This window comes from Acinonyx jubatus, chromosome A3 (genome assembly GCF_027475565.1).
Source record: "Acinonyx jubatus isolate Ajub_Pintada_27869175 chromosome A3, VMU_Ajub_asm_v1.0, whole genome shotgun sequence".
Lineage (NCBI taxonomy): Eukaryota > Metazoa > Chordata > Mammalia > Carnivora > Felidae > Acinonyx > Acinonyx jubatus.
Window position 1 is genome coordinate 24,737,910 of NC_069388.1, and position 25,971 is coordinate 24,763,880.

Sequence of the window (25,971 nt, forward strand, 5' to 3'; positions counted from 1 at the left end):
AGGAGCTCACAGCCCCCAACAAGGCCCACACAGAGATGCTGTTGGCCATCATTTTTGACACCATGAAGTCAAGCCCTCTTGCTGAGGCAGGCAGGCCAGAGACAGAAAGATCCCGGGCTCTTGGTGACATTACTGAGTTACTGAGTCAACCAGCCCTGGAGCTGACCTTCTCTGTAGCCATCTCATACTGTGAAAGAAAACATTTCCTAACTGGTTAAGCCCATCCAAATAGGGATTTATGGTTATTATTGTTTAAATGTTTATTTATTTTTGAGAGGGAGAGAAAGAAAGAGAAGGCGAGCAGGTGCGGGGTCGGGGGGCAGTGAGAGACTGGGACAGAGGATCTGAAGCAGACTCTGTGCTGACAGCAGAGAGCCCGATTCGGGGCTTGAACTCACCAACTGTGAGATCATGACCTGAGCCAAAGTCAGATGCTTAACCAACTGAGCCACCCAGGCGCCCCTAAATAGGGATTTATTATTTGAAGGAGAAATAGCATAGTCACAGCACAGCATTTGTATCATTATTTAGTATTTTCCTTCAAATCAACCCACTTTTTTAAAACTCAAAATAATTTAAAAATTGAGCTTCCTGTTGTTATTGTGTATGGAAAACCACTTGTCATAAATACAAAGTAACCAAAAAAAATGCAACAATTTAAAAAACAGTATTAAGACCCAAAGCTGCACTGTCCAGTAAGGTTGACACAAGCCACACAGGATGATTTAAATTTAAAAGAAAAAATTCCATTTCTTAGTCATACTGGCCACATTTCAAGTGTTCAACAGCCATACGTGGTTATTGGCTACCCTACTGGGTACAGTGCCAATTTGGGCATTTCCATCACTGCAGAAAGTTCTATTGAACACACTAGTGTGGACGAGTGGGTCTCAACCGAGTTTGATTTTGCCCTTCAGAGGACATTCAGCAATGTCTGGAGACATTTCAGGTTGTTACAGGTGAGGTGTGAGGGGTGTCGCTGGCATCTAATTCATGTTAGAGGTCAGGGATGCAGCTAAACGCTCTGCCAGGCACAGGTTAGCCCCTCACAGAAAAGAATGATGTGATGTAAAACGTCAACAGTGCCAAGGCTGAGACGCCCTAGTCTAGTGAGAAGCTGCTGCCTGCCATGACTGGAATCTGAGCCTGTGCACGTGCACACGCATCCATGTGCTCTCTCCTTCTCTCTCTCTTTGCTATAAAAGACGAGCAAGTATAGGAGAGGCATTCAGGACAGACTAGCACTAGACTGAGGCTTTCTCCTTTGATTCTCTAAGGACTGAAAGAAACCGAAAAGCGAATACTTGAATAATTTCCTGTATCCTTCAGAACTTCTCAACACCATATCTACAAACCACCTAAAATCATCTCAGGTACCAACGCAACTCGTTCTGTGAGAAACACCAAATAAGTTCACCCCTCCACTTCACAGATGGAAAAACCCGGGCCCAGAGGGGCTCCCTGTGTGTTCTTGGGACAGGAGGGATCACGGTTTGTCCCGAGTAAGCAGAACTCGTAGTCCTATTCGCAGATCATGGCAGCTCTTGAGGTCGGTCCTTTCTGCAGAGGTGAGGACTGAGGCACCCCTCACACCTGTGAAGGTCCCACAGTTCAAGTACATTTCTCCCCTCACCTCGCCCCACTCGGGCTGTCCCCACTAGAGAGGACGGGCCCTACAGCTTTCACAGATCCCTCCTGCTGCTCCCAACAGCAGAGGGAAAACCATCCTGACTTGGCCCAATGGTCTGAGAACCACGACAGGGTGGATGGGGCCTTGGTCACCACCCTGGCCAAGGGGCCTGGGCGGGGAGCCTTGCTTCTACTGTGGATGCCCTCCCACCGCCCCCGCCAGAGCCACCTGGCCCACCACACCCGGTGGTACCTGCGGATGTGCTGCTGAAGGTCGAAGTTTTTGGTGAACGACTTGTCACAGTATGAGCACTTGAGTTTCTGAGCCTTTGGCTTCCCTGCAGCTGAAAAACAAGGTGGGGGCAGGGGAAGGTGAGGCTGGGGGTACAACTGAGGGCAACAAGAGCAACCTCCTGACACTCTACCCCTTGGGCCTGGGGCCAGAAAGCCCAGACTCTGGGAGGTCCAGATCCCCAAATGCACGGGATGGAGTGAGCCTCTCACAGTGCCTGGAGGAGGAAAGCCCAGGGAACATGCTCTGGCTGGAAGAGAGAGAGAACCCCCAAAAGGCTCCCCTCTGCCCTAGGATAAAAGCCAACCTCTCTGCTGGGGCCTACAGGGCTATGCATCCTCTGCTTCCTGCTAACCTCATCGTTCTCTCCATCCAGCTGCGGTGGGCTCCTTCTAACCCTGAAAGACCTCAGGCATGGTCCCACCTCAGGGCTTTTACACCAGCTATTCCCCCTTGCCTGGTGTGCTCATCCCTCAGAGGGCCACAAAGCTGCTTCCTTCTCATCCCTAGATGGATAGGTAGCGGCATTTTCTAGTCTCTCCCCAGTATTCTCAATCATAGAACCCTGTCAATCTCCTGCCTGGAGCAACCCATAAACGGTTATCCTGTTTTCCCTGTCTGTCTCTTCCATTAACTGTAACGGAGGTCAGAGAAATCATGGACCACAATGCTGGATCCTCAGTACCTGATGCTGACTCTGGCACACAGATATTTATGAAAGGAAGGTTGGAGGTAGTTGACTGGAAAGCCCCTGAAAAATTCTTGATTTCTGTGTCCTCCCCCTCCACCACCACTTTCTGACACTCCTCCTGTCCCTTGCTAGCATCTCTGAAGGGGCGACAGACATTGTTGCTTGCCTGCCTGATATCCACTGCCCCCCTTTGCTCCTCATAAATCCCCTGCATAATGGGAACATCAGTGTTCCTGGCTAAAAGTGACACTTCAGCTTCCTTTACAGCTAGACAGGCTCATGTGACTAAGTTGAGACCAATGAGATGTAAATAAAAGCATCATGCAGAAATTCTGGAAGCTGGGAGATGCCCCTTTTATCCTTCTTACTGCCTGGAATATGAAATTGATGACTGGAACTCCAGCAGCCATATTAGTCGATGAGGCACCCTGATAACAGAAGCTCTGCTCTAGTGACAGCAGAGCAGAAAGACACAAATGTGGGGGCCTGATGACCATATAGGCACACAATTTCCAGACTGCCTGCCACTGGTCTTGTTTCCCACAGGCAAAAAAAATAAATAAATAAAACTCTATCATTTTAAAGTCACTCTAATTTGGATTTTCCATTACATGCAACCAAACTCAATCCTAACCATCATAAAAGGAAAGACCAGAACTAAGCAGCCTTATGGACAGGATAATGGTGAGGAACGATGCCCATCACAGGCTGCAGGCCCACCTTCTGGGAGTCCACTGGCACCTTTGGCCCTTCGGGTCTTCAGCGTTGGTGGGGAGTCAAAGGTGGCCACCGTGCCCCCAGTGGCGCTGGTCATGGGGGCGGCAGGGTTTGGTCCTTTCGGTTTGAATCCCTGTTTGCCGGGGCTGTAAACCGGAGGGGTGGGGTATACTGGAGCCTCCACACACTGGTTTGGCACCTAGAAGGACAGCACAATTAGGGAGAGAGGCCTGGGAAGGATGGAGAAGAGCTGTACCCGCCAGGGGGACGCTCACTGTAGCCCTGGCTAATCTCAGTCACTTCCCGCCTACATCACCATCCTAATCCCTTAGAACTTCATGGAGCCAGTAGGCTAGAAGCAGCGTTGGAGCCAGGCCATCTGGGTTCAAATGATGCTGATTCTGCCACTTATTTTCTAAGTGACCTTGGGAAAGTCTTTCAACATCTCTGTTTCAGCTTGACATCTGTAAAATGGGGATAATCAGAGTGTTCCTCTGGCTGGGTTGTTGTGAGGTTAGATGAGTTAACATGTAAAGAGCTTAGAACGGTGCCTGACATATGGTAAAGACTCAATAAACATTAGCTGCTCTTATTGCCATTACTGCTGTTACTAGCAGCAGTTTGTTAGCACAGGAGAACCAGGAAGTCAGGAGGGGCTGCGCCCTCATCAGCAACCCCCTCCCGAACTGACCCTGCCTGATGCCACACCAGCCAGCAGTTCTCAACTGAGAACTGACATACCAAATAAATTCTGAGCCACTCAAACCTAGTTAACACTAAGCTTACATCATGACACTGGGGCACTGTGAAGAATTCATTAAATCAGTGATGTACTCCTCATTCATTGGTTTTTCCAGGCTGGCCTATCCAAAATTTCACTCCCTAGCCTTCTCTGCTTTATTTTTCTCTGTAGATTTACCGCTAGCAAATTATGTATTTTACTCACTTATCTATTACCTGCCTAGTTCCGTGAAGGCAGGGACTTTTGGTCTACTTTTATTTAGTCCTCAAAGCCTGGAGTAATCCTTGGCACAAAATAGGCATTCAATAAATATTTTTGAATCCATGAATTCATGTATGCATTATAACATAATGATATATAAGAAACGCATACTTGTTCATTCAGATGACCAAAATATGTTTGTCACATATACTTGGCCTTCATCCACAGTTCCTGGAAATGCTTCAGAGCCATAAAAGTGAAATAGGTGTCTTTTTTTGGTCTTATTATTAATGAAAGTGACTTTTTTTTTTTTTTAACAAAAGTGACTTTTGGCCCTGACCCAAGGGTGGGGGGCTGGTTGCCAAGAGGACCAACCACATGACTGATGGGTTGGAACATTCAGTCCCAAACCCCAACCTCTGGGGAGTGAAGAAGGGCTGGAGGTTGAATCAGCCAATAGCCAATGACTTAACCGTGACTATGTAACAAAGCCTCATAAAAACCCCAAAGGACTGGGTTTGGACATCTTCCAGGCTGATGAACATAGGGAAGTGTGGAGGGAGTGGCACAACCAGAGAGGGCACAGAAGATCCACTTCTCTTTCCCCACACCTCACCCTATGTGTCTCTTCACTGAGATGTTGATTCATTATCTTTTATTACATCCTTTAACAAACTGGCAAATGTAAATGTTCCCCTGAGTCCCATGAGCTGCTCTAGCAAATTAACAGAACCTAAGGAGGAGGTCGCTGGAACCTCCAATCTGTAGCCTGTCCGTCAGAAGCACAGGTTGCTTGCAACGGGATAAAGTGAGGGTGAGGGCAGTCTTGCAGGACTGAACCCTTAACCTGTGGAATCTGCTGTGATCTCTGGGCTTATGACATCAGAATTGAGTTGAATTGTTAGACACTGCACTGGTGTCTGAGAATTGCTTGGCATTGGCTGGGGGGGGGGGGGGGAGGGGGACCCCACCCAGCTTTGGAATTGGGTCCAGGAACCAAAAGAGTTGACATCAGTAGATGTATGTATTGGGCATCTGATATGGTACCAGTAGGTGCTTCTGTTGGATCTTGTCTGTTGGCCCTTGGCACCATTCTTACACCCTTCCATGCCCTCCCCTGATACGTGCATTCCCAGACTCCCTTGCCAGCAAGGTTCTGAGCATAGATTAGGTTCTGCCCATGAGAAGCACCTGCATGAGATTTGGAAGGCAGAGGGGAAGTAGAAACTGCTTTCCCCTGGCAGCCGTGGTGGGAGACAAGGTTTGCAGTCCTGAGTGTTGGAGGGGCTGGCTGAACTCTACATTCCCTTCCTGGCCACCAGCCTCAAGGATGGCAGGGCAGCAACAGAATCCTAAAGCTTCCCCACCTCTGGGCGCAGCAGTAGCTTCCTGGTCCTCTGGGCCAAGCAACAACCGTGAACCTGAAAATCAGTGCCGCTCGCCCACTCTGCCTTTTGCTCCATCTAGCCCTTCTGAAGTCAGCTTTGTAAGCACCTGACTTTTTGTATTAAATCCCTCTGCCAGAAATGCCTAGAAGGGTTCCTACTTTCCTGACCAATACAGCACTCAGTAAATAGGTATCACATGGATGAATTCACCTTTCAAGTCATTACTGAGAAATTATGTGACTGCCACTGGGTTTGCTCTCATTACCCTCAACAGCTCTACAAGGGGAGTTCCCATTTCAGAGGAGAGGAGACTGAAGTCAGAGGGCCCTATTTCAGATTTTCAGATACCTACTACAGGTGTACCACAGGCCAGGTACTCCGCTAGGTGCTAAGGCTGCCAAAACAAAGAAGGCTCAGGCCCTGTGCTCAAAGAGCACCCTCATCTCCATGGGAAGGCTCCTCCGGGGCTGGCCCCTTCACCTACCGGGCCACTATTTAGTCTCTCGGCAGCTCACTGACTCAAAAAAAAAATTTTTTTTTAAGTCAACAAAAGGAAGCTTGCTCTATTCCCTCAGGCTAGGGCGAATCTCCTGCAGGCTCTCATCACATCACATGGCTGGTGGTAGAATTTTCCCATTGCTCTGGTTCTCTTTAGATATACATGCTCCCCGACACGGAATGTCTGTATGGCCAGACTGAGTATGAGTCAGCACTGGTGTCTGGGAAGGTCCTGAACTCTTAGCACCCTGAACTTACAGCTCAGAGCTCTTCAGCAGGGAATCAGTGTGGTACATATGGTACACTGATTGCATAATGGCCTCAGTTCTTTACCCCTCCCAGGACCCATGCCCTTTGCAGTGTGATTTTGCCGCTTTTCCCATCAAGATTTGGCATCTGTTTCCTTACTGTTTAAATCTAAGCTGGCCTTGTGACCTATTTTGACCAACAGACGGGACACTGTACGAGCCTAAGCCTCAAGAGGTACCCTCGAACATTTCTGCTTGTGTTCCTGCACCCCCACCACTGCAGTAAGAACATGCCTGGCTAACCCGCTGGAGGCTAACAGATGCGTTGGAGCAGAGCCGGGTCAGCCAACTTGTCCCACCCCAGCCATCCTAGAGCAGCTGACAGCTGCCATCTCCAGACACCTAGGAGTGCCCAGCCAAGATCAGCAGAGTTGCCAAAGCAAGCCGCATAGATGCGAGAACAATAAACAGGGTTTGCCATCTACCACTGAGGTTCTGTGGCTATTTCTTCCTCGGCCATAACTAACCCATACATCTAGCTTGTTCAAAATGTAAGATTGATCACTGGTCAACTGATCATTGACCAATGATCACATCGATCATTTCTTGGAATCCTCTCCCTAAAACACAGGTGTTCTGACTGTTCTGAGGACTTCCTGAGGGCAGCTTGTATTTCTGCCATAACCCTCTGCTTCGTGCCACCTTCTCATGGTTCACATTTCACGTTTATGGGCATGATGGCTTGATTAAATTAAATGGCTTGATTCTCTCCCATGATGTGATCTCTCCCTGATCTGATTTTGTCTCAGGCACAGCATGTGGCACAGAGCTGGTGCTCAGGAAAAGTTCCGGTTACCCATGATGACCGTGACCAGTTCCTTCCCCTCCCCCCAAGCCCCGGCCTCTGCTCACCTCCAGGGGTGGGTAGGGCTGCATTCCCAATGCCTGGATCTCCACTGTGCCACTCCCAGCCAGGGGCTCCGTGGCACTGTACACCTCAACCACGCCATTTCCGCCAGGGTTGGGACGCCCGGGGGGGCCCAGGCTCTGGGGCGGGGGTGGTGGGGGCTGGGGTGGTGGGGGTGGGGGCAGTGGTGGAGGGGGTGGGGGAGGTGGCGGAGGCTGGGAGAGGTAGCTGGGTGCGGAATGCATGTTCAGGCTGCTCTGCAATCAGAAGAGAAAATTAAAGTGCCACACCCTCTTGATACCAGTGAGGAAGGACATCTGTCTTAGCCAGCCACGTGGAAAGAGGAGCCCCTCACAAGGCAGCTCAGAGGACAGGGCTGACAGGAGGCACGGAAACACTCATGGAAGAATACAGAGGAAGCGTCAGCCAGGCGCTGTTACCCCTCTTCTCAATGAAAGTCCACAAAAATGGCTCAGCTTGTACAGGGCTGGGCCCATACAGCAGCCCCGGTGTTGCTGTTTTAGGAGGACTTACTTGTAGGACCGGCTCTTGAACGGCATCTGAGAACCTGCCTCGTAGAAGGCTGCCTATATCGGTGAGGCTGTTTTGCTCACTAGGGCACTGACTACTCTGTACCAGATCACCTAGATTGTTGTACGGGCAGTGTGATCTATGGTGAACACCTCCTTTCCTTCTAGGAGTATGGACTTTTGGTCACGGTGGCGCCCACACGACCAATCCCCAATAAAAGTCCTGGCCCTTGAATTGCAGGTGTGCTTCTTGGGCGGAAGCATGCATACACATTGTTGCTCTTCACTGCTGAAGGAAAAAGCGTTTTGTGGGGCACCTGGCTGGCTCAGTTGGTAAGAGCATACAAGTCTTGAACTCGGGTTTGTAAGTTCGAACCCCACGTTGGGTGTGGAGATTACTAAGAAAGAAGTGTTTTGCGTAATTTCTCCCTATGTCCACAAGAGGAAGAACAGTAGAAACCTAGGCCTGGATTCCTCCAGATTCCAGCTGATGTCTTTTCTCCTTGCTGATCCTGCTGTGTATCCTTTGTCAGGAATAAACCGCTAGTACAACCATCCCAAGTCCTGGGAGTCTTTCTAGAGAGGCACTGAATGTGTAGGTAGCTGTAGACCCCTGAAACACAGCCACTGACTTCTAGAAACTTATTTCACAAAAATAATCAAGCAGATGGGCAAAGATATCTGTACGCTGATGATTCTCCAGTAGCTTTTATAACAGCAAAAAATGGCAGTGACCTACATGGCCATTAGCAGAAGCCTGGTTAAATACAGGATGGTCCACACACATGATGGAATCTTGTATAGGTATTAAAATGATGGTGGTCAGGGATGCCTGGCCGCCTCAGTTGATAGAGCATTCAATACTTTTTTTTTTTAATATATTTTTTAAGGTGTATTTATTTGGGAGAGAGACAGAGTGTGAGTGGGGAGGGGCAGAGAGAGAGGGAGACACGAAATTGAAAGCAGGCTCTAGGCTCCGAGCTGTCAGCACAAAGACAGATGTGGGGCTTGAATTCATGAACCATGAGATCATGACCTGAGCCCAAGTTGGATACCCAATGCACTGAGCCACCCAGGTGCCCCTAGAGCATGCACTTCTTGATCTGTGGGTCATGAGTTCAAGCCCCATGCTAGGCAAAGAGTTTACTAAAAAAAAAAAAAATACATATGTGTATATATATATATACACACACACATATATATATATGATGGTGATCAGCATTTCATAAAGGGTGCTCCTCTTAATTACAGTTCCCTGGGTTCCACAGTCAAACATGGTTTGGGAAAAACCTGGGATGACAAAAAACAAAAGTGTTTTGTTGCAGGAAAACAACAGGAACAGGGCAAGAGAAGAAGTAGAATGCCTCCACCCTAAGCTGGTTTGACCAGAGATCCTTTTTATATTAGAAAAATCCCAAGGAGCCACTCTTCTGAGGAGCATTTTGGGAAATACTGATATAGAATTGTAGGCATAGGGGCACCTGGGTGGCTCAATCAGTTGAGCGCCCGACTTCAGCTCAGGTCATGGTCTTGCAGTTCGTGAGTTCAGGCCCCACGTCGGGCTCTGTGCTAACAAACAGCTCAGAGCCTGGAGCCTCCTTCAGATTCTGTGTGTGTCTCTCTCTCCCCCTCCCCTGCTCATGCTCTGCCTCTCTCTGTCTCTAAAAAATAAATAAATGTTAAAAAAAAAAAAAAAAAAGAACTGTAGGCATAGATAATGACTTTAAGCAAAAGGCAAAATAAAAAAAGCAAGTTTCGGAACAGTGAGTATAACATGGTCCATTTACACGGATATGTATATTATAAATGCATTTATATAAAAAGCTGTTTCTATCTCTATTTGCATTCAAAGATCAGGAAAACCAGGTACCAAAAATCTAGTAGTGTTTTCTTTGGGTGGAGAGTGTGGATGGTTGATTAATTGATTGACTTCCCAACTTTTATTCTTTGAGAGAGAGAGAGAGAGAGAGAGAGACAGAAAGAGAGAGAGAAAGGGAGCACGTCCATATGCATGCAGGGGAGGGGCAGAAAGAGAATCTTAAGCAGATGCTACTGCAAGCACAGAGCCCCACTCGGGGCTCGATCTCACTACCCTGAGATTATGCCCTGAGCTGAAATCAAAGAGTTGGACGCTTAACCGACTGAGCCACCCGGGCACCCCATTATTCTTTGTTTGTCATTTGTTTAAAGATTTTATTTTGGGGGCGCCTAGGTGGCTCAGTCAGTTAAGTGACCGACTCTTGATTTCAGCTCAGGTCATGATCTCAATGTTCAGGAGACGGAGCCCCGCATCCTCTGTGCTGACAGCATGGAGCCTGCTTGGGATTCTCTCTCTCCCTCTCTCTCTGCCCCTCCCTGGCTCGCACTCTCTCTCTCTCTCAAAATAAATAAATAAACATTTTTTTTTTAATGAAAAAAAAAAAAGATTTAAGTAATCTCTACACCCAACAGGCTATTCACAACCCTGAGATTAAGAGTCATATGTTCTACTGACTGAGTCAGCCAGGTGTCTCCCAACTTTTATTCTGAAAACTTTCAAACCTACAGAAAGGTTGCAAAAAGAATAGAGTGATCAGGGACACCTGGCTGGCTCAGTCAGTAGAGCAGGCAAAAAAACAAAAAACAAAAGAGAACTATACATTATAGTCAGTTACTATGTCTCTCTAGTTTCCAGATTATGAGTAATTAAACTTTGTTTTTATTTTCCTATTGTGTATTTTCTATTGTTTCCCAATGGACATGAAATATTTCTGTTAAGAATAAAAATAGGAGGGGTGCCTGGCTGTCTTAGTCAGGAGATCATGTGACTCCTGATCTTGGGGTTGTGAGGTCATGAGTACAAGCCCCAGACCGGGCATGGAGCCTACTTATTTAAAAAAAAAAAAAAAAGGAGTCAAAGTAGCCAGATAATGGCAATGAAACCCCAAAGTAATGTTCTGAATCCCGAATGAAATGACAGCTTCCCTACCCACAGTGGGGCAGGCCAAGGTGCTACTGACAGTCTCTCTTCAGCATGAGAGAGAGCTAAGGCCAACCCCTCTTCTTTCTACAAGGCTCTGAATCCATAGCAGTTAACATGTAGTCCTGGAATCAAGACCCCCTGAGAAGCTGGCCCCGTCCTTACCTGCACGGGTGGGGGGCCCTGGGGCATGGGCTGGTCCAGAGACGTGAAGGCTGACATGGCAGACATGAGCACATCATCGCTCACCAAGATGTTTCCCTGCACCAGCGTCTGGATCAGCGGGGATGGGGGTACTGTAATGTACGTGGAGATCTGAGTAGTGTGAATGAGAAAGAGACAGAGAAGAGACATGTCTGAGGCTCTGGAAGGAAACAGTGCATGATGCAAAAGACTTGGGTTCTGGAATCCCATAGACCTGCATTTCATTTCCACCTCTGCTTCTCCCTGCTGTGTGGCCCTGGGCAAGTCACTCTACCTCTCTGAACTTCCGTTTCCTTATCTATGAAATGAGAATAAGTCATACCTCCCTGTAAGATAAATACTCCATGACCCAGCAATAATACTTCCTGGTATCTCTCCTAGAGAAACACTCACACATTTCACAGGGAGTCTATGAACAAGGGTATTCTATGCAGCCTTAGGTCTAATAGCGAATAACTGGAAACAACTTTGGTGTCCATCAAAGGGGAAATGGAGTAAAAAATACAATACAGTCATAAGACAGAATACCACACAGCAGATAAAAAGTACTGCATGAAAAATAAAATTACATAACAACATGCAGATTACGTATTCTTAATTTAAAAATTCTAAAACAAAAGTATTATTGTACTATTAAAAGTACTATATAATTCCTGTGGGCACTTAAATAAGTATGTGAAAGTATCTCAAAAGGTCAAAGGGTGCCTGAATGGTTCAGTCAGTTAAGCATCTGATTCTTGATTTCAGCTCAGGTCATGATCTCACCGTTCGTGAGTCTGAGCCCCACACTGGGCTCTGCACTGACCGTGCAGAAACTGCTTGGGATTCTCTACCCCCCCATCTCTCCCCCACTCCCTCCCATGTGTGCACACACACACTCTCTCTCTCAAAATAAATAAATAAACTTAAAAAAGAAAAAAAGATCAAGAAGGATACCCTTCAATAGTTAGCAGGGGGGCAGAGAAAAGGAATAGTGCCAAAGGGACCTTGATTTGTAACATTCTAACTTTTAAAGTGGAGATGGGAAATATGTATTACTTGCAAACATACAAATTGATAATAAAAATAATATGCTCTCGAGGGTACTGGTGAGGACGAGAGGCAGACCCTACAAGAGAGTGTCAAACATACAGTGACTTCTCAAAGTAGAAGTAAAGGGTTTTTATTTTATTGGTTGCTTTTCTTTACTGACAGGCTCTTGGCATCATCCTAGGTCACCTGTTTCTTTGGGACCTCTGGGGACACGGCAGCTGGCCCCCGGACCCCAGAGTCCCTCAACCACGTAAGGACAGCCTGGGTAGGTTAGATGATGCCCCATGTTATGGCCGGGAAAGGCAATGTAGATCCTGGCTCACAAGTATTTTTACAATGTCACATGCGTTAGTTAGGCTGACAAAAAATGGGAAAAGATATCCACGTCCATCCAAGTCACTTAGCAGGGGATTCAAGTCTGCCTATGGGCCAACTGCTTATGTTCTAAAGTTATTTCCTTGCCCAGGAGTAAAGGAATTTCCCGCTCTCCTTTTACTGGGAAAAAAAAAAAAAAAAAACGGTGGGGTGGGGAGAGGGAATATTTTCTGCTAACAAACTCATAATCAAGAAGTGGGAAGAATCATTATGTTTTGTGTTAGATGTCTGTGGCAACCTGAGAAGTTTCAGTCTGCAAGTCCTTTGAATCTGGGGGTGAATGCTTTTATTCTGATGGCAGGAATTATGTCTATACAATAGATAGAGATATGTTTTTTGTTTGGAGATAATGTTTTTTTTTTTTTAAGTTTTTTTTTAATCTTTATTTATTTTTGAGAGAGACAGAGACAGAGCGAGAGCAGGGGAGGGGCAGAGAGAGAGGGAGACACAGAAGCTGAAGCAGGCTCCAGGCTCTGAGCTGTCACCGCAGAGCCCAACATGGGGCTCAAACCCATGAACCGTGAGATCATGACCTGAGACGAAGTCGGACGCTTCACTGACAGAGCCACCCAGGCGCCCCCGTTTGGAGATGATGTTTTAAAGGAATAAGGAGATAAGAGGAAGCCAGAAGGAAATTTGACCCCCTGACCTGGCATCCTGAGACATGTCCAGCCTCTTTTTAAAAAAAATTTTTTTTAATATTTATTTTCAAGAGAGACAGAGTGTGCGTGGGGGAGGGGCGGAGAGAGAGAGGGAGACACAGAATCTGAAGCAGGCTCCAGGCTAGCAGCAAAGAGACCGACGCGGGCTCAGACTCATGAACCGGTGAGGTCATGACCTGAGCCGAAGTCAGACACTTAACCGACTGAGCCACCAGGTGCCCCTGTCCAGCCTCTTTTCTAAGAATTCTTTAATCCCTTTAAGAGCCCCTGACCCAGGGTGTTCTGTTCTCCCCTGACCTCCAGACCTGTGTTATCTGTCTGCATCTTTACCACCTCCACTTAAAGGTCCAATGGGCATCTCAAATCCAGCATAACCAGCTGAATTCCTGACAGCCCCACCAAATCTTGCTGTTTCCTCCACTTCAGTAAATGGCAATTCCACCTCTGCCATGGATCACCCTGGACTCTTCCTGATCTCATCTCTCACATCCAATGCATCCACAAACTCTAGTGGCTCCACCTTCAAAATACTTCCAAAACCTCCTCCCTTCTCTCCACTGCCACTGCCACCGTCCTGGTCGAGCCACCACCACCTACTGCCTGGATTGGAACAATGGCCCCCTAACGCGTTTCCTGGGTCTCTCTCTTGACTCTCATCAAAATCTATTCTCTGTACAGCAGCCGGAGTAATCTAGTTCAGGTGTAAACCAGACTATGTCCCTCTTGTGTTCAAAACCTTGCAAAGGCTCCCATCTCACTCAGGATAAAAGCCCGTAAGGCCCACATGCTCACCAGGATCCCCCTATTGCCTTGTCTGATCATATCATCTCCCACCCTCCTCCTCACTTATTCAGCTCCGGCCACTCTACCTCCTTGCTGTTCCTGGAATAAACCCTGCATACTCCCACCTCAGGGCCTTTGTACTTGCGGACAGCTCCTCCCGGAATACTCTTCCCCAAAGTAGCAGCATGACTCATTCCCTCACCTCCTTAGGTCTCTGCTCATATGGCACCTCTTCCCAGAGCTCTTCCCCAAGTACCATATACAAAATGGCAAAACCTCCCGTCTCTCTGCGCTTAACATCCTGAAAAAAGTACGTGTCCAAAACAGTGCCCACACAGTGCCTGACACATAGTGGATGCTCAAAAAAAGACTTGAACAGATGAATGAACAAACAAACGAACGAATACCTGGCGATTGGCAGGAGGTGGGGCCTGCTGGACTGCTGTGGGTGCTGCTGAAGGCGTGTAGATGCTATTGGTGGCCAGTGAGACTGTGGCCAGGGGTGGGGCATTCCCCTGGCACTGTTCCCGCTTGTGGGTCATAAATGCTGGCAGCGAGTTGAACTGCTTCTTACACTTCCCGCAGAGAAAGACATCCTCATCATCTAGGGGTCACATCCATACAGTAGCAGAGGGAGAGGAACAATGATAAAAGGGAAGATAAATGAGAGGGCATCACAATAAGAAACAGGACAAAACCTGTGGCTGGACCATAAGCATGGCAAACCTAACAGCAACCCATGACTCAGTGTGCGTGTAACAAATGTCAAGATTGTGCTTCCTGGGAGATTTCAAAACCACACAGGCACCTGCAGGAACATCCAGCCACAACTACCCAGGTATCAAAAAATCAGAAATCAAGAAATAGTAGAGTGGGTGCACTTCAAAGTTGAGATATTCGGAATCTTTATCCTGCCTGAGTTTGTTCACCAGTCCCCAAATGGCCTACATGACTTTCTATGTCTCCGCAGGCCCTGTTCTCTCTGCCAAGCTGCTTCTCTCAGAACAACTCATTCTGCAAGATTCTGCTCAAATGTCAGGAAGCCTTCCTAAAGCTAGTCACCACAGCTCCTCGCATATCACACTTTTCCCAGCACCACCAGACTATGAGTCTCCTGAAAGGGAGGAAATAAGTCTTACTTACTACCAGAACTGCAATAATCCTGGCATATTTGTTGAATGAGTGGAAGACTAAATGAATGATTAGCTATAGCTGACACCACCCATTGAGGGGGTCTACCACAGGCCATGCACTGTGCCAAGCACTTGACATGTTATGGCAGGAATGTCTATTTGTCATTCAGTATTTACTCTTCCTTCTTAGACAGTAATACAAATTTTAGTGGGAAACATGACCATCTCATTAAAGACTGTATTTCCCAGCCTTTGCAGCTAAACATGTCATGTGACCAAATTCTGACCAATAGGACAAGGGCAACAGTATACTGCCTATGCAACTTCCTTTCTTTTTTTTTTTTTTTTTCTTTTTTTAAAAGTAGGCTTCATGCCCAGTGGGGGCCTGAACCCAGGACCCTGAGATCAAGACCTGAGCTGAGATCAAGAGTCGGGCACTTAAGTGACTGAGGCACCCAAGCGCCCCTATGCAACTTCCTTTTAAAAGGAAGTTCTTTCTTCCCTTTGTGTTGGCTACAATGTGGAAATGAAAGTGAAAAGCTGGAGCAGCCAACATAGACTGCAGATAGAGGGCAACAGAACCAAAAGAAAAAAGGGTCTGAGTCTCACCATCCCCACCCCAAATGCACATCAGGACTTCATGTAACAGAGAAATAAACTTTCATCTGTACAAACCACAAGAAACTCACATTTCTTATTTACAACTGCTGAAGGTAAATCCCAAGTGTCCTCACAAGGCTTCTACGAGGCAAGGCTATTATCCTCACTTTACAGATGTGGAAACTGGGGCACAGAGAAGCTAACCTACTTGTGTCCAAGGTCATAGAGCCAGGAACTATGGGAATAAGGATTCAAACCCAGGTGGGCATCTCTCTGTGCCCAGAATGGTTCCCAAGTATTCAAAACTGTTTGTGGAATGAATAAATACACAGATTCACACAGGGCTTTAAAGTTCCTTACTTTCTCTCTCTGTCTCAGGGGCCTGCCCAGTAAACTGGAGATTCATGCTCAGCCTGTTCTTTCCATAGAAGGGAGGCTGAGAAATAACCTCTGGGTCAAAGGTACAACCACTGCCAAGCTCCATTGCCTAGACCTTCCCTATGTCACAATCCCCACGTTCACTAAATGATTGAGAAAGCGTGTCCTCATTGCTAAGCAGAGAAAAGCATGAGCCTGAAAATCCAGGCTGGGAGAGGGGAGAGGGTTCAGACACCAGAGGACATCCTGGGGACCACAGTAGGCAATTCATTCCCATACACTCTCAGGAGCCCCACCTGTTTTTCACAAGGAGTTACTCACCCTTCCCACTGGTGAACCTGAGCAGATACTCACCCAGTGGCTGGATAGTAGGAGGTGCATTGACACTCTGGCCTGTTGGATCAGGGACTGCTCCTTGGCCATCCAACAATGACTGGACCGCCAGGACAGTCTGATTGTCCATTCCTGAAAAACAGCAACAACAAAACGGTGTCTCTGACTTCACCCTTACAAGCCAGACCCAATGCAAGGCCTCTGTGGCAAAGACCGTTGGCTGTGCCCCGATGCACATTCTCTCCTACTTCCACTGCAGTAGAACCCAAGGTTTTTGGCTGAAAATATGGCCCCACAATAAAGATCACACTTCCCAGCTGCTCTTGCAGCTACAGAATGTCTAAATTCTGGACAATGGGATATAAGGAAAGGTGTTCTATGGCAGCATCTAGAAAGTTTTCTTAAAACTGCCTGGCACATGATGTCCTTCTCTTCCCCATCCTCCATCCTGCTTCCTAGAACAAGAATACGATAGTGAATAATCTAGCCACCATCCCAGATCATGAGGACAAGGGTGATACCCTAGGGATTGCAGGGCAAAAAGCTGGAAACGATCCTGGGCCTCTGGGAACCTTGTAGGACACAGCCACCTTTGTAGCTCTGGACCGTCTTCCTCTGGACTCCCATATGAGAGAAATAAAGAAATAAACTACTAGCCTGTTTAAGCCACTACTAGATTGGGCTTCTCTCTTCCTCTTGGAGAGTCTGATCCTAAATCACATAGCCCCTCCACAAATCATGTTACCAAGTCCGCCCCACCCTATTCCACCCACCCCACAACAAATTTATTTGTGCACTTGGCCATCCTTGCTTCCCTTGTTTTCCAACATGTGCTTGTCTTTTCAGTTCCTCAGTAACCAGTGTAATCTGAACTGATGGTGGGGACACCCGTGAGAAGCCGAGTGCTTCCATGTTTTCCAATCCGTTGTCACTGCCGAGGTTCACGGTAGAACATTATCTAGCCATGTCCCCAGCTGGAGGACAGGTGTTCTCACATCGAAGCGGCCACCAAAGCACATTACCTCCCTCTCCAAAAAACCCAGAGAGTGCCTCCTTCTCTCTTTCCCCACAGCCAGTGCTCTGCTTCCAACCTCTCAGCTTTTACCTGGACCCCTGCCCCAGCTTCTAAAGGCAATGCAAATTAGAACCATTAGTTCCTGCAGCCAAGGTGAATTCATATTTTCTCTTGTCACAGTGCTTAGTGTCTTTCCTGAGACCAGCTCTTCCCTCCAACCCCTCCTACTCCCTCAGAAACCACTCTCCACCAACTGGTCCCTTGTTTCACAGTATGCCAGCAACCTTTCCTTCCCATCAACAGCTACACACGCTCAGGTCTCTCTAGAATGCCCTCTCTTGAACCTATATTCCTATCTCTCCTTCCTTCAACATCAAGCATCCCTCCATCTCCTCTGCCCACCTCCCGATACTCCTCCACCCACTTCGTGAGGCTCTGACCCCCAGCATTCCACAAAAATCACCAAAGAAACCTGTCAGCATTGGATGTTCCTTCCTTGAAACACTCCCTTCTCCTGCTCTAGGATACCCCCCTCCTGGGTCTTCTCCCACCTTTGCTCACTCCTTCCCAGACTCCTTTGCTCTTTTCTGTCAGTCCCCTAAAGTTTCTATTTTGAAAGGTTCCTTCTGTCCGGATTCTCTCTCCTTTCCCTCTTACACTCTCCCTGGGGAAACTCACTCACCCCCCCATCTAGTTGTCCCCCAAATCTGGAGTCTCAAACCTGGGGTTTGCTCCCCTGGATGAGCTTCAGTAAATCCATTTTATGCAAGATTGTGAGTATATTAGCATTTGTATTCAAACCTGCACATGAGCATTCATACTACTATTTATTCATAATAGTAAAAAACTGGAAACTCAGATGTCCTTCAACGGGTGAATGGTTAAACACACTGGTATATCCCACTGTGGAATATGACTCAGCAATAAAAAGGAACACACTAGTGACATACACAATAACTTGGGTGACTCTCCAGGGAATTATAAGTGAAAAAAGCCAATCTCAAAGGTCATATACTATATGATCCCATTTACATAACATTCTTGAAAAGACAAAAATTTTAGAACTGAAGAACAGATCAGTGGTGGACAGACATCAGAGATGAGGGGAGAGGGGAAAGAGGTGGGTGTGGCTATAAATGGACAACACCTGACAGTGAGGGAACTGTTCTGCATGTTGTGTTATAAAATAGTTTTGCACAATGTTACATTGAGGGAAACTAGTAAAGAGTACATGGAATCTCTCTATATTATTTCTTACAACCACATGCGAATTTATGAAAAAAAAAAAAAAGAATGATTTCAAAATAAAATATTTTATTTAAAAAATACTGCCTGGGAGTGCCTGGGTGGCTCAGCTGGTTAAGTGTCCGACTTCAGCTCAGGTGGTGATCTCACAGTTTGGGAGTTGGAGCCGCACATTAGGCTCTGTGCTTTTCTGATCCTGTCTCCCTCTCTCTGTGCCTCCCCCACTCACGCTCTCTCTCAAAAACAAACAAATATTTTAAAAACATAAATATAAATATAAAAAATACTGCCTATCAGGGTGCCTGGGTTGCTCAGTCAGTTGAGTGTCCGACTCCTGATTTCAGCTCAGAACATGATCCCAGGGTCATGGGATTGAGCCCCACATGGGGCTCCTCACTGAGTATGGAGCCTGCTTAAGATTCTCCCTCTCTCTCTCTCTCTCTCTCTCTCTCTCTCTCTGTCCCTCTTCCCTGCTTGCTCTTTCTCTGAAATAAAAAATAGTTTTAAAAAAAGTTTAAAAATAAATAAATAGGAGTCCCTGGGTGGCTCAGTTGGTTAAGTGTCTGACTTTGGCTCAGGTCATAATCTCACAGTTTGTGGGTTCGAGCCCCGCACTGGGCTCTGTGCTGACAGCTCAGAGCCTGGAGCCTGCTTCTTAGAGTCTGTGTCTCCCTCTCTCTCTACCCCTCCCCTACTCGCTCTCTCAAAAATAAATAAAGCTTAAAATTTTTTTTAAATAAATAAGTAAATGAATAATACTGCCTGCCAGACACTTGATCTTAGCCAAAAGGCTGAGAAGAGATTCAGAACTATGGAGACAATCGAAAGATCGGTGATACCCAGAGGCTTACAGGGACACAAGATCTTTAAAGCAGTGAAAGTCCTCTGTGATGCCACTGTGATGACGGATATATGTTATTACACACTTGTCCACCAGAATGTGCACCGCCAAGAGTGAACCTTAAGGGGCGCCTGGGTGGCTCAGTCGGTTAAGCGTCCGACTTCGGCTCAGGTCATGGTCTCGCGGTCCGTGGGTTGGAGCCCCGCCTCAGGCTCTGTGCTGACAGCTCAGAGCCTGTTTCAGATTCTGTGTCTCCCTCTTTCTCTGACCCTCCCCTGTTCATGCTCTCTGTCTCAAAAATAAATAAATGTTAAACAAAAAAAAAATGTTAAGAGTGAACCTTAAGACAAACCATGGACTTGGGTGATTACGATGGTTCAATGTGGATACATCCTTGGCAGCAAATGTACCATTCTGGCGAATTACATGGAGAATGGGGGAGGCTAGTCATGTGTGAGATCACAGGGTACACAGGAAATCTCTGTACCTGCCTCTCAACTTAGTTGTGAACCTAAGACTGCTAAAAATGAAAAAGGTTTTTTTTTTTTTTTTTAAATACTGCCCATCTAAAATGGAAATCAAGCTAAATGTGACACTCTCACCCCTCAGTTTTCCCTCTTCCAATAATCCTCATAAGCAAGAACAGGTACCACCATTCACCCAGCCACAGCCCCCGGAGCACCCCTTCGCTCTTTCCCCAACCTATTTCCCGGCCCTCTTCTCATTTCTAGTCCCTCAGCAAATCTGGCCTATTCTGCTCCCACTGCCTCTCTCAGATCCACTTTCTTCCATCTGAGAGGCTGTCCCCCCTGGGGCCCAGGCCACCATCGGTTCTCAGCAGGACAACTGCAGCTACTTCACTCACCTCCCAGCTGCCACTCTGGCCCCCTCCAGTGTGTTCTCAGAGCAGCCTGAGTGAACTTTATAAAACATACATCAGATTGTGTTGCTCCCCTGCTGAAAACCCTTTCTTGGTTCCACACCGATTCCAAGATAAAGTTCAGAAGTCTCATTTCTAGCTCCTCGTTCACACGAACTTCTGTGAATCCTAGAAGACCTCTCTTCCTCCCAGGGCTTTGCAAATGCAGTTCCTACTGTCTGGGTCACCTCTGGATCCCCACAGTTCTGCTGTCCTTGCCCAAGCCCAGCATGTACCACACTGTTCTAGGAACTGATTTTTCTTCTCATTTCCTCATCACTCAAGTACATGAACAAATTCAAACATCTAGGACGTCCATGGAACCTAAAGAGAAAGTAGGCCTCACCCCATTCTGTTGGTCTCCCAGATCCTGACACTGACCCTGGCCCTCCATATCCATCACCCACATCAGCACTAAATGCCAGCTAAGATAATCTTTTATGGCTTAACTTTTCTATAATTCTAGAATTACAATATTTGCTTGTTCTATAATTTCTTTATGCCTCCTCCCTGCCCCCCACTGTGGGGCAGGAAATGTGTTTGGCTCAGTGAGTATTCTTGAAATAGAAACTCTCCAGATGGGGTGAGGGTTACCTACATTTTATGGTGAGAACTCTGATCCCCCAAGAAGTGAAGGGACATCATAGAGATCTCTTAAGGGGCTCAGTCTCAGCTACATACCACTAGTCGGGCCAACTTTCAGTCTGCACCCTAATTATGTGCACACTGATCTTATCACACCTCTCCAAGAACATTCACACCTCTCCAGTCTGTATCCCCCCCCTGTATCTACTCTGCACCATGGCCCTGAAGCCAGTAAGGCTCCTTCCACCCACCCATGTCCAGGAGTGCATATGGAGGCCTTCAGTGTTTTCTGTCTCCAAAACCCACAGTTCCCTGGGTCTGAGACCCACCTCCATGTTAGGAACCTGCAAAGCACAGGACCATCAGTTGGTGCCCAGGGTTTATAGGTTTCCGTCTGAGGGCACTGTGTTCCAGCCAAGCACACCGTTGACACCCATATACTCATCGTTTCTTGGTCTGAGTTTATAAAATTCAGCACCCCAGCACAGCGCACAAAATAGGCACCTAGTGTTTGTTGTTTTGGGTCTGTGCGCACGAAGTCCTGGCCTTGCGCACAGGTAGCACCTATCCCTTCCAGGTCTGATTTTGAGACTATGTCAGGGAACGAGGCACAGTTGGCGCTCAAGGCAAGTTCTTCGTGGTCAGGACTCCTGGCTCGGCTGCTTCGGCCCCCACGCCCCTCCCGCCCTCGAACCATTGTCCCCCCGGGAGCGGCACCCTTCGTCGAGCTCTTCCAGGCCTGGCGGGTGCGCGGGCTCCCCGGCTGTTCCCTCCAGGAAATCCCTCCCGCGCCGGCCCGAGGCCCTCGCGGGTGGACGCTGTTCCTGTCCGAGGCCTCCCCCACGACCAAGGCCCCGGCCACGCCTCCCCGGCAGCTCTGCCCCGTGCTCGCCCCCAGGGCGTTCCCTCCCCGCTCTTCCTGTCCCGTTGTGCCCCCAGCGCCGAGCCTCGGCTCCCGCGGCTGTTCTGCTCCGATGCCCCCGCCCCCCGCCACTGTGCCCTAGCTCTGCCGCTGTTCCGGTTCCGTTGCCCACCCCCCCACCGCCGGGCCTCGGCTCCCGCGGCTGTTCCCGTCCGTGCCCCTCCCGCCCCGCGGCTGTTCCGGTCCCGGCGCCCTCCGCCCCGCAGCCGCCGCGCGCCCTGGGCCGGGCGCTGCGAGGACGCGGCGGGAGGGGGTGCAACGCGGAACAGCCGCCTCCCCCGGCTCCGCCGCTGCTCACCCTCCAGGGCCTCGAAGATCGTCTGCGCCATCTTGGAGCCGCCGCCGTCTCCAGAGTCGCTGCGGGGCTACGTGAGCATTGTGGGAGCCGCGGCGGAATCAGGGCCGCCAGGGGGCGCTCGGGAGTCGCCGCCGAGCCCCCTGTCCTTGAAACTCAGCCATGGCCCCTTCCCCTGGGGCCGCCTTGGTAACCCAGTCACTGGGGCATGTGGACCCCCATCCCTGTCTTACTTGAACCCGCAACTCTGCACACGGACCGCATCCCAGACGCACACAGGGGACCTCCCAGTTGAGTATTAGATCCGTAATATTATCTGGACCTCCATCTCTGCCACAGTGGACTTGCCACCCCCACCCCTGCAAGTGAGACCCCCAATTTTGCAACATGGAACTTATATCCACCGCACAGAGTATCCCCCACCTAACCCGGACCACCCAGCTCTGTCACTAGGACCTCCACCTAACACAAGACCCCTGCCTCAGCTGTGCAACACTGATTCCCACCCCTTCTCATTTGCCTCCAACCACAGTGAGCCCCATCTCTGCCTATTGGGAGCCACCTGTCTCATGAAGTGTCTCCCATCTCAGCTTGGTCTTCATCTCCCATCATCGCAGATATTCACCCATGACTGTTGCTTAAACCCCCATTTCCACCTTTTGGGAATGAGCAGACCTCCATCCTGCCTCCTAGAGATTCCATTCTGTCAGTAAACCCCCAATACCTACCTCAGGAACCTCCAGCCCAGCCTTATAGAAAGCCTATCCAGGTGTTCCAGCGATTCCCCCTATCCCTCCCTCCCCCCATCTCATGCCCCTCTCTCTTCCTTGTTCATGCTCCATCAGCCACTGAGGGCTTACTGTGCACCTAGTCCTATAATACCTCCAGGATGCAGTGTTCCTTTCCCATGGAGTTAGGGATGGAGGGAGCAGACAAACATTAAATCTTAAAAATTACTTAATAACAAGGTGTGATAGTGTTTCCAAAGGAGTATACTTGGGTCACAAGGAAGAGTTGGGGAGTGTGTGGCGGGGAGAGGAAACCAGAGAGGTGCCATCAATCATTCTCTCTCCTATGAATGTAGCCAAATCCTCCCATTGGACTACCATGGATCTGACTCTAAATGTTCTCATTGTTTTTGTTTTTGTGTTTTGTTTTTTGGGTTTTTTTTTTTTTTACCTATTTTAGACTTATCTAAAGCAATAACCGTAAAAATCACAACTTTCATTTTCTGATATTCACTAAGTAAATATATTAACTCCTAAAAGTAAAAAAAATATTTGTTCAAGAGTACTTTACCCTTGTGGAACATTACCAGCCACTGCTCCTGATAAGTTGCCTCACAGATCCTTTGTCTACACGCCCCCTCAAGGCTCATTTCTGCTGGTGAACTCCCCATCTTACCCAGAATACCACCTGTCTCCCCCAGCACTACACCCCTTCCCCTTCCTATTCTCCCCTGCACAGCAAGCCCTGAGCAAATGTCCACTACAGAGAACCTACCCTTTTCCCAGATTGTATGCCTCACCCTCTTTCCTGGGAACCTTGGAGACCTAGGGCCCTCCTCAAGCCCTAAACCCTCCTTCCCATTGACTCTCTAGCAGGAGTGAGGCCAGGCTTCCTCCTCCATGTCTTTCCTTTAACATCACCATTGATCCAATGGCCTTAGAGTCTCATTATCTCTCCCCTTCAAGAGCTTCTCAACATAACTGTTCTTTTAAACAATTATTTAAGTAATATATTAATACATGCACATTCATTTAATTAGAATTGACCCTTGAACATCATGGGGGGGGGGGGCACCAACCCTGAACACAGTTGAAAATTCTGTGTATAACTTTTGACTCCCCCAAAATCTAACTACTAATAGCCTACTATTGACCAATAACATAAACTGTTGGTTAGCAAATATTCTGTATGTTATATGTATTATATACTGTACTCTTACAATAAAGTAAACTAGAAAAAAAGAAAATGTTATTAAGAAAATCTTAAGGAAGAGGGGTGCCTGGCTGGTCCAGTACATAGAACATGTGACTCTTGATCTCGGGCTTGTGAGTTTGAGCCTCACGTCAGGTTTAGAGATTAGTTAAAAAATAAAACTAAGGGCTCCTGGGTGGCTCGGTCGGTTAAGTGTCTGACCCTCAATTTCAGTTCAGGTCATGATCTCATAGTTCATGAAATAAAGCCCCATGTTGGGCTCTGAGCTGACAGTGTGGAGCATGAGTGGGATTCTCCCTCCCTCCCTCTCTCTCTCTCTCTCTCTCTCTCTCTCTCTCTCTGCCTCTCCCCTGCTCACTCTCTCTCTCAAAATAAATAAATAAAAACTTTAAAAAAGTAAATCTTTAAAGGAGTGCCTTAGTCAGTACAGCATGCGACTCTTGATCTTGGGGTTGAGTTCCAGCCCTGAGTTGGTTGTAGAGATTACTTTAAAAAATAAAATCTTAAAAAAAAATAATAAAAAATAAAATCTTACAAAAAGAGAGAGAAAATCATAAATAAGAGAAAAAATATTTACAGCACTGTACTGTGAAAAATCCACATAAAAGTGGACCTGCACAGTTCAAACCTGTGTTGTTCAAGGTTAACTATAACTTAAAATACTTACTATGTACGTATTGTGTTAGACATTGTTCTAGATGCTGGGGACACAGCCATGAATAAAAAGACAAAAATCCTTGCTTTCATGGAGTCATCGTCCAGCAGGCAAGATGGGCTGTAACAAGAAAAAAAAGAGAGAGAGAAATGTTCTGTGACTCTCCCTCCCTCTCTCTCTCTCTCTCTCTCTCTCTCTCTATATATATATATATATATATATATTTGGTTTTTTTTTTTATTTTTTATTTTTTTCCTGGAGGAAAGGAAACTACTGTCTGGGTGGTCAGGGAGGGACTCTCTGAGGAGGTGGACTTGAGAAATGAGATGGAGTCATATGGATAAAAGGAAACACGCAGAGCTTATCAGCTCAATCATCTTGGGCAAAGGCGGACTCTGAGGCCAAAATGAAAGGAGGCCAAGGACTGTAAAGGGGCAACTGAGGATAAGTGAGGTATGGATACAAGAACATGAAAATGGAGAGACAGACAAGGCCAGCGTGAGGGTTGGGGTTTAGTTCTGAGCATGGTGGGAGGCACTGGACAGTAAAAGATTCCACCAACACAAGTCTTGGCAACTTTCCATACATTTTCATATATCCGGGTGCATATGCATATCGTTGATTTTTATCTGCTCTTCAGGCCTTTGCAAATGCTGTTCTCTCTTACCAAAATGCTGTTCTTCCACCCTCATTGGGACACCACAAGCTTGCCTTTGTGCCCCCTCTAAAAAGCTTTCCCTGATCTGCCTAGATGGGATCCATCCCTCCCTTGCTGTTCCAGTTTCTCACAGTACCTGGTACTACTGCTGTCATGTGATACTTTTCTTGGAAACCCCCAGTTTCTCCACCCCATCAAAAGGAGCTCTCTGAGCTGGGGAGGCACTTGATCCATTCTGGTTGGTTGGAACTCAAAGCTTGATGCAGAGTAACCTGTGAAATGCTCCTTACTTGACTACCTGACTGATATAACACCTGAATGAGCTTTCAGGGATGTTGAACCCATCTCCAGCAGGCTCCCCATTCAGGCTGCCCCCTGCTCTGAACTTTCTGCTCCTCGCCTTCATCTCTTCCTCCACCCAAATCTACCAGTCCTAGGTCCCATTTCCCTGGGACCAGCTGGTTGGCACTGAACTGAATCAAATCACAGCTTAGAGAGTCCTGGTATAAGTAACATAGTAATTCTAGGTATGGAGCCAAGCAGGGAGGAGGGAAAGTTTGGGAAACTTTCAGTGTTGCTCTCCACAATGAGTG

The 25,971-nt window shown here is 47.6% G+C and overlaps 1 protein-coding gene across 3 annotated transcripts in view; it reads right to left on the minus strand.

Moving 5' to 3' along the window:
- Nucleotides 1–22,243, minus strand: part of ZNF341 (zinc finger protein 341) — a 46,541-nt gene extending 24,298 nt beyond the window's left edge. The window contains exons 1-7 of one of the 3 annotated variants that reach the window (XM_027069879.2): nucleotides 22,128–22,243; nucleotides 16,324–16,434; nucleotides 14,266–14,462; nucleotides 10,968–11,117; nucleotides 7,319–7,570; nucleotides 3,333–3,528; nucleotides 1,883–1,973 (exon numbers count right to left, since the gene is read on the minus strand). In XM_027069879.2, the coding sequence (XP_026925680.1) occupies nucleotides 1,883–1,973; nucleotides 3,333–3,528; nucleotides 7,319–7,570; nucleotides 10,968–11,117; nucleotides 14,266–14,462; nucleotides 16,324–16,434; nucleotides 22,128–22,158 (1,028 nt within the window). In that variant the 5' untranslated portion in view covers nucleotides 22,159–22,243. The remainder of the gene's footprint in view (nucleotides 1–1,882; nucleotides 1,974–3,332; nucleotides 3,529–7,318; nucleotides 7,571–10,967; nucleotides 11,118–14,265; nucleotides 14,463–16,323; nucleotides 16,435–22,127) is intronic. The other 2 variants (XM_027069881.2, XM_027069880.2) reach the window with 2 other exon arrangements.
- Between the last annotated feature and the right edge of the window lie 3,728 nt (nucleotides 22,244–25,971).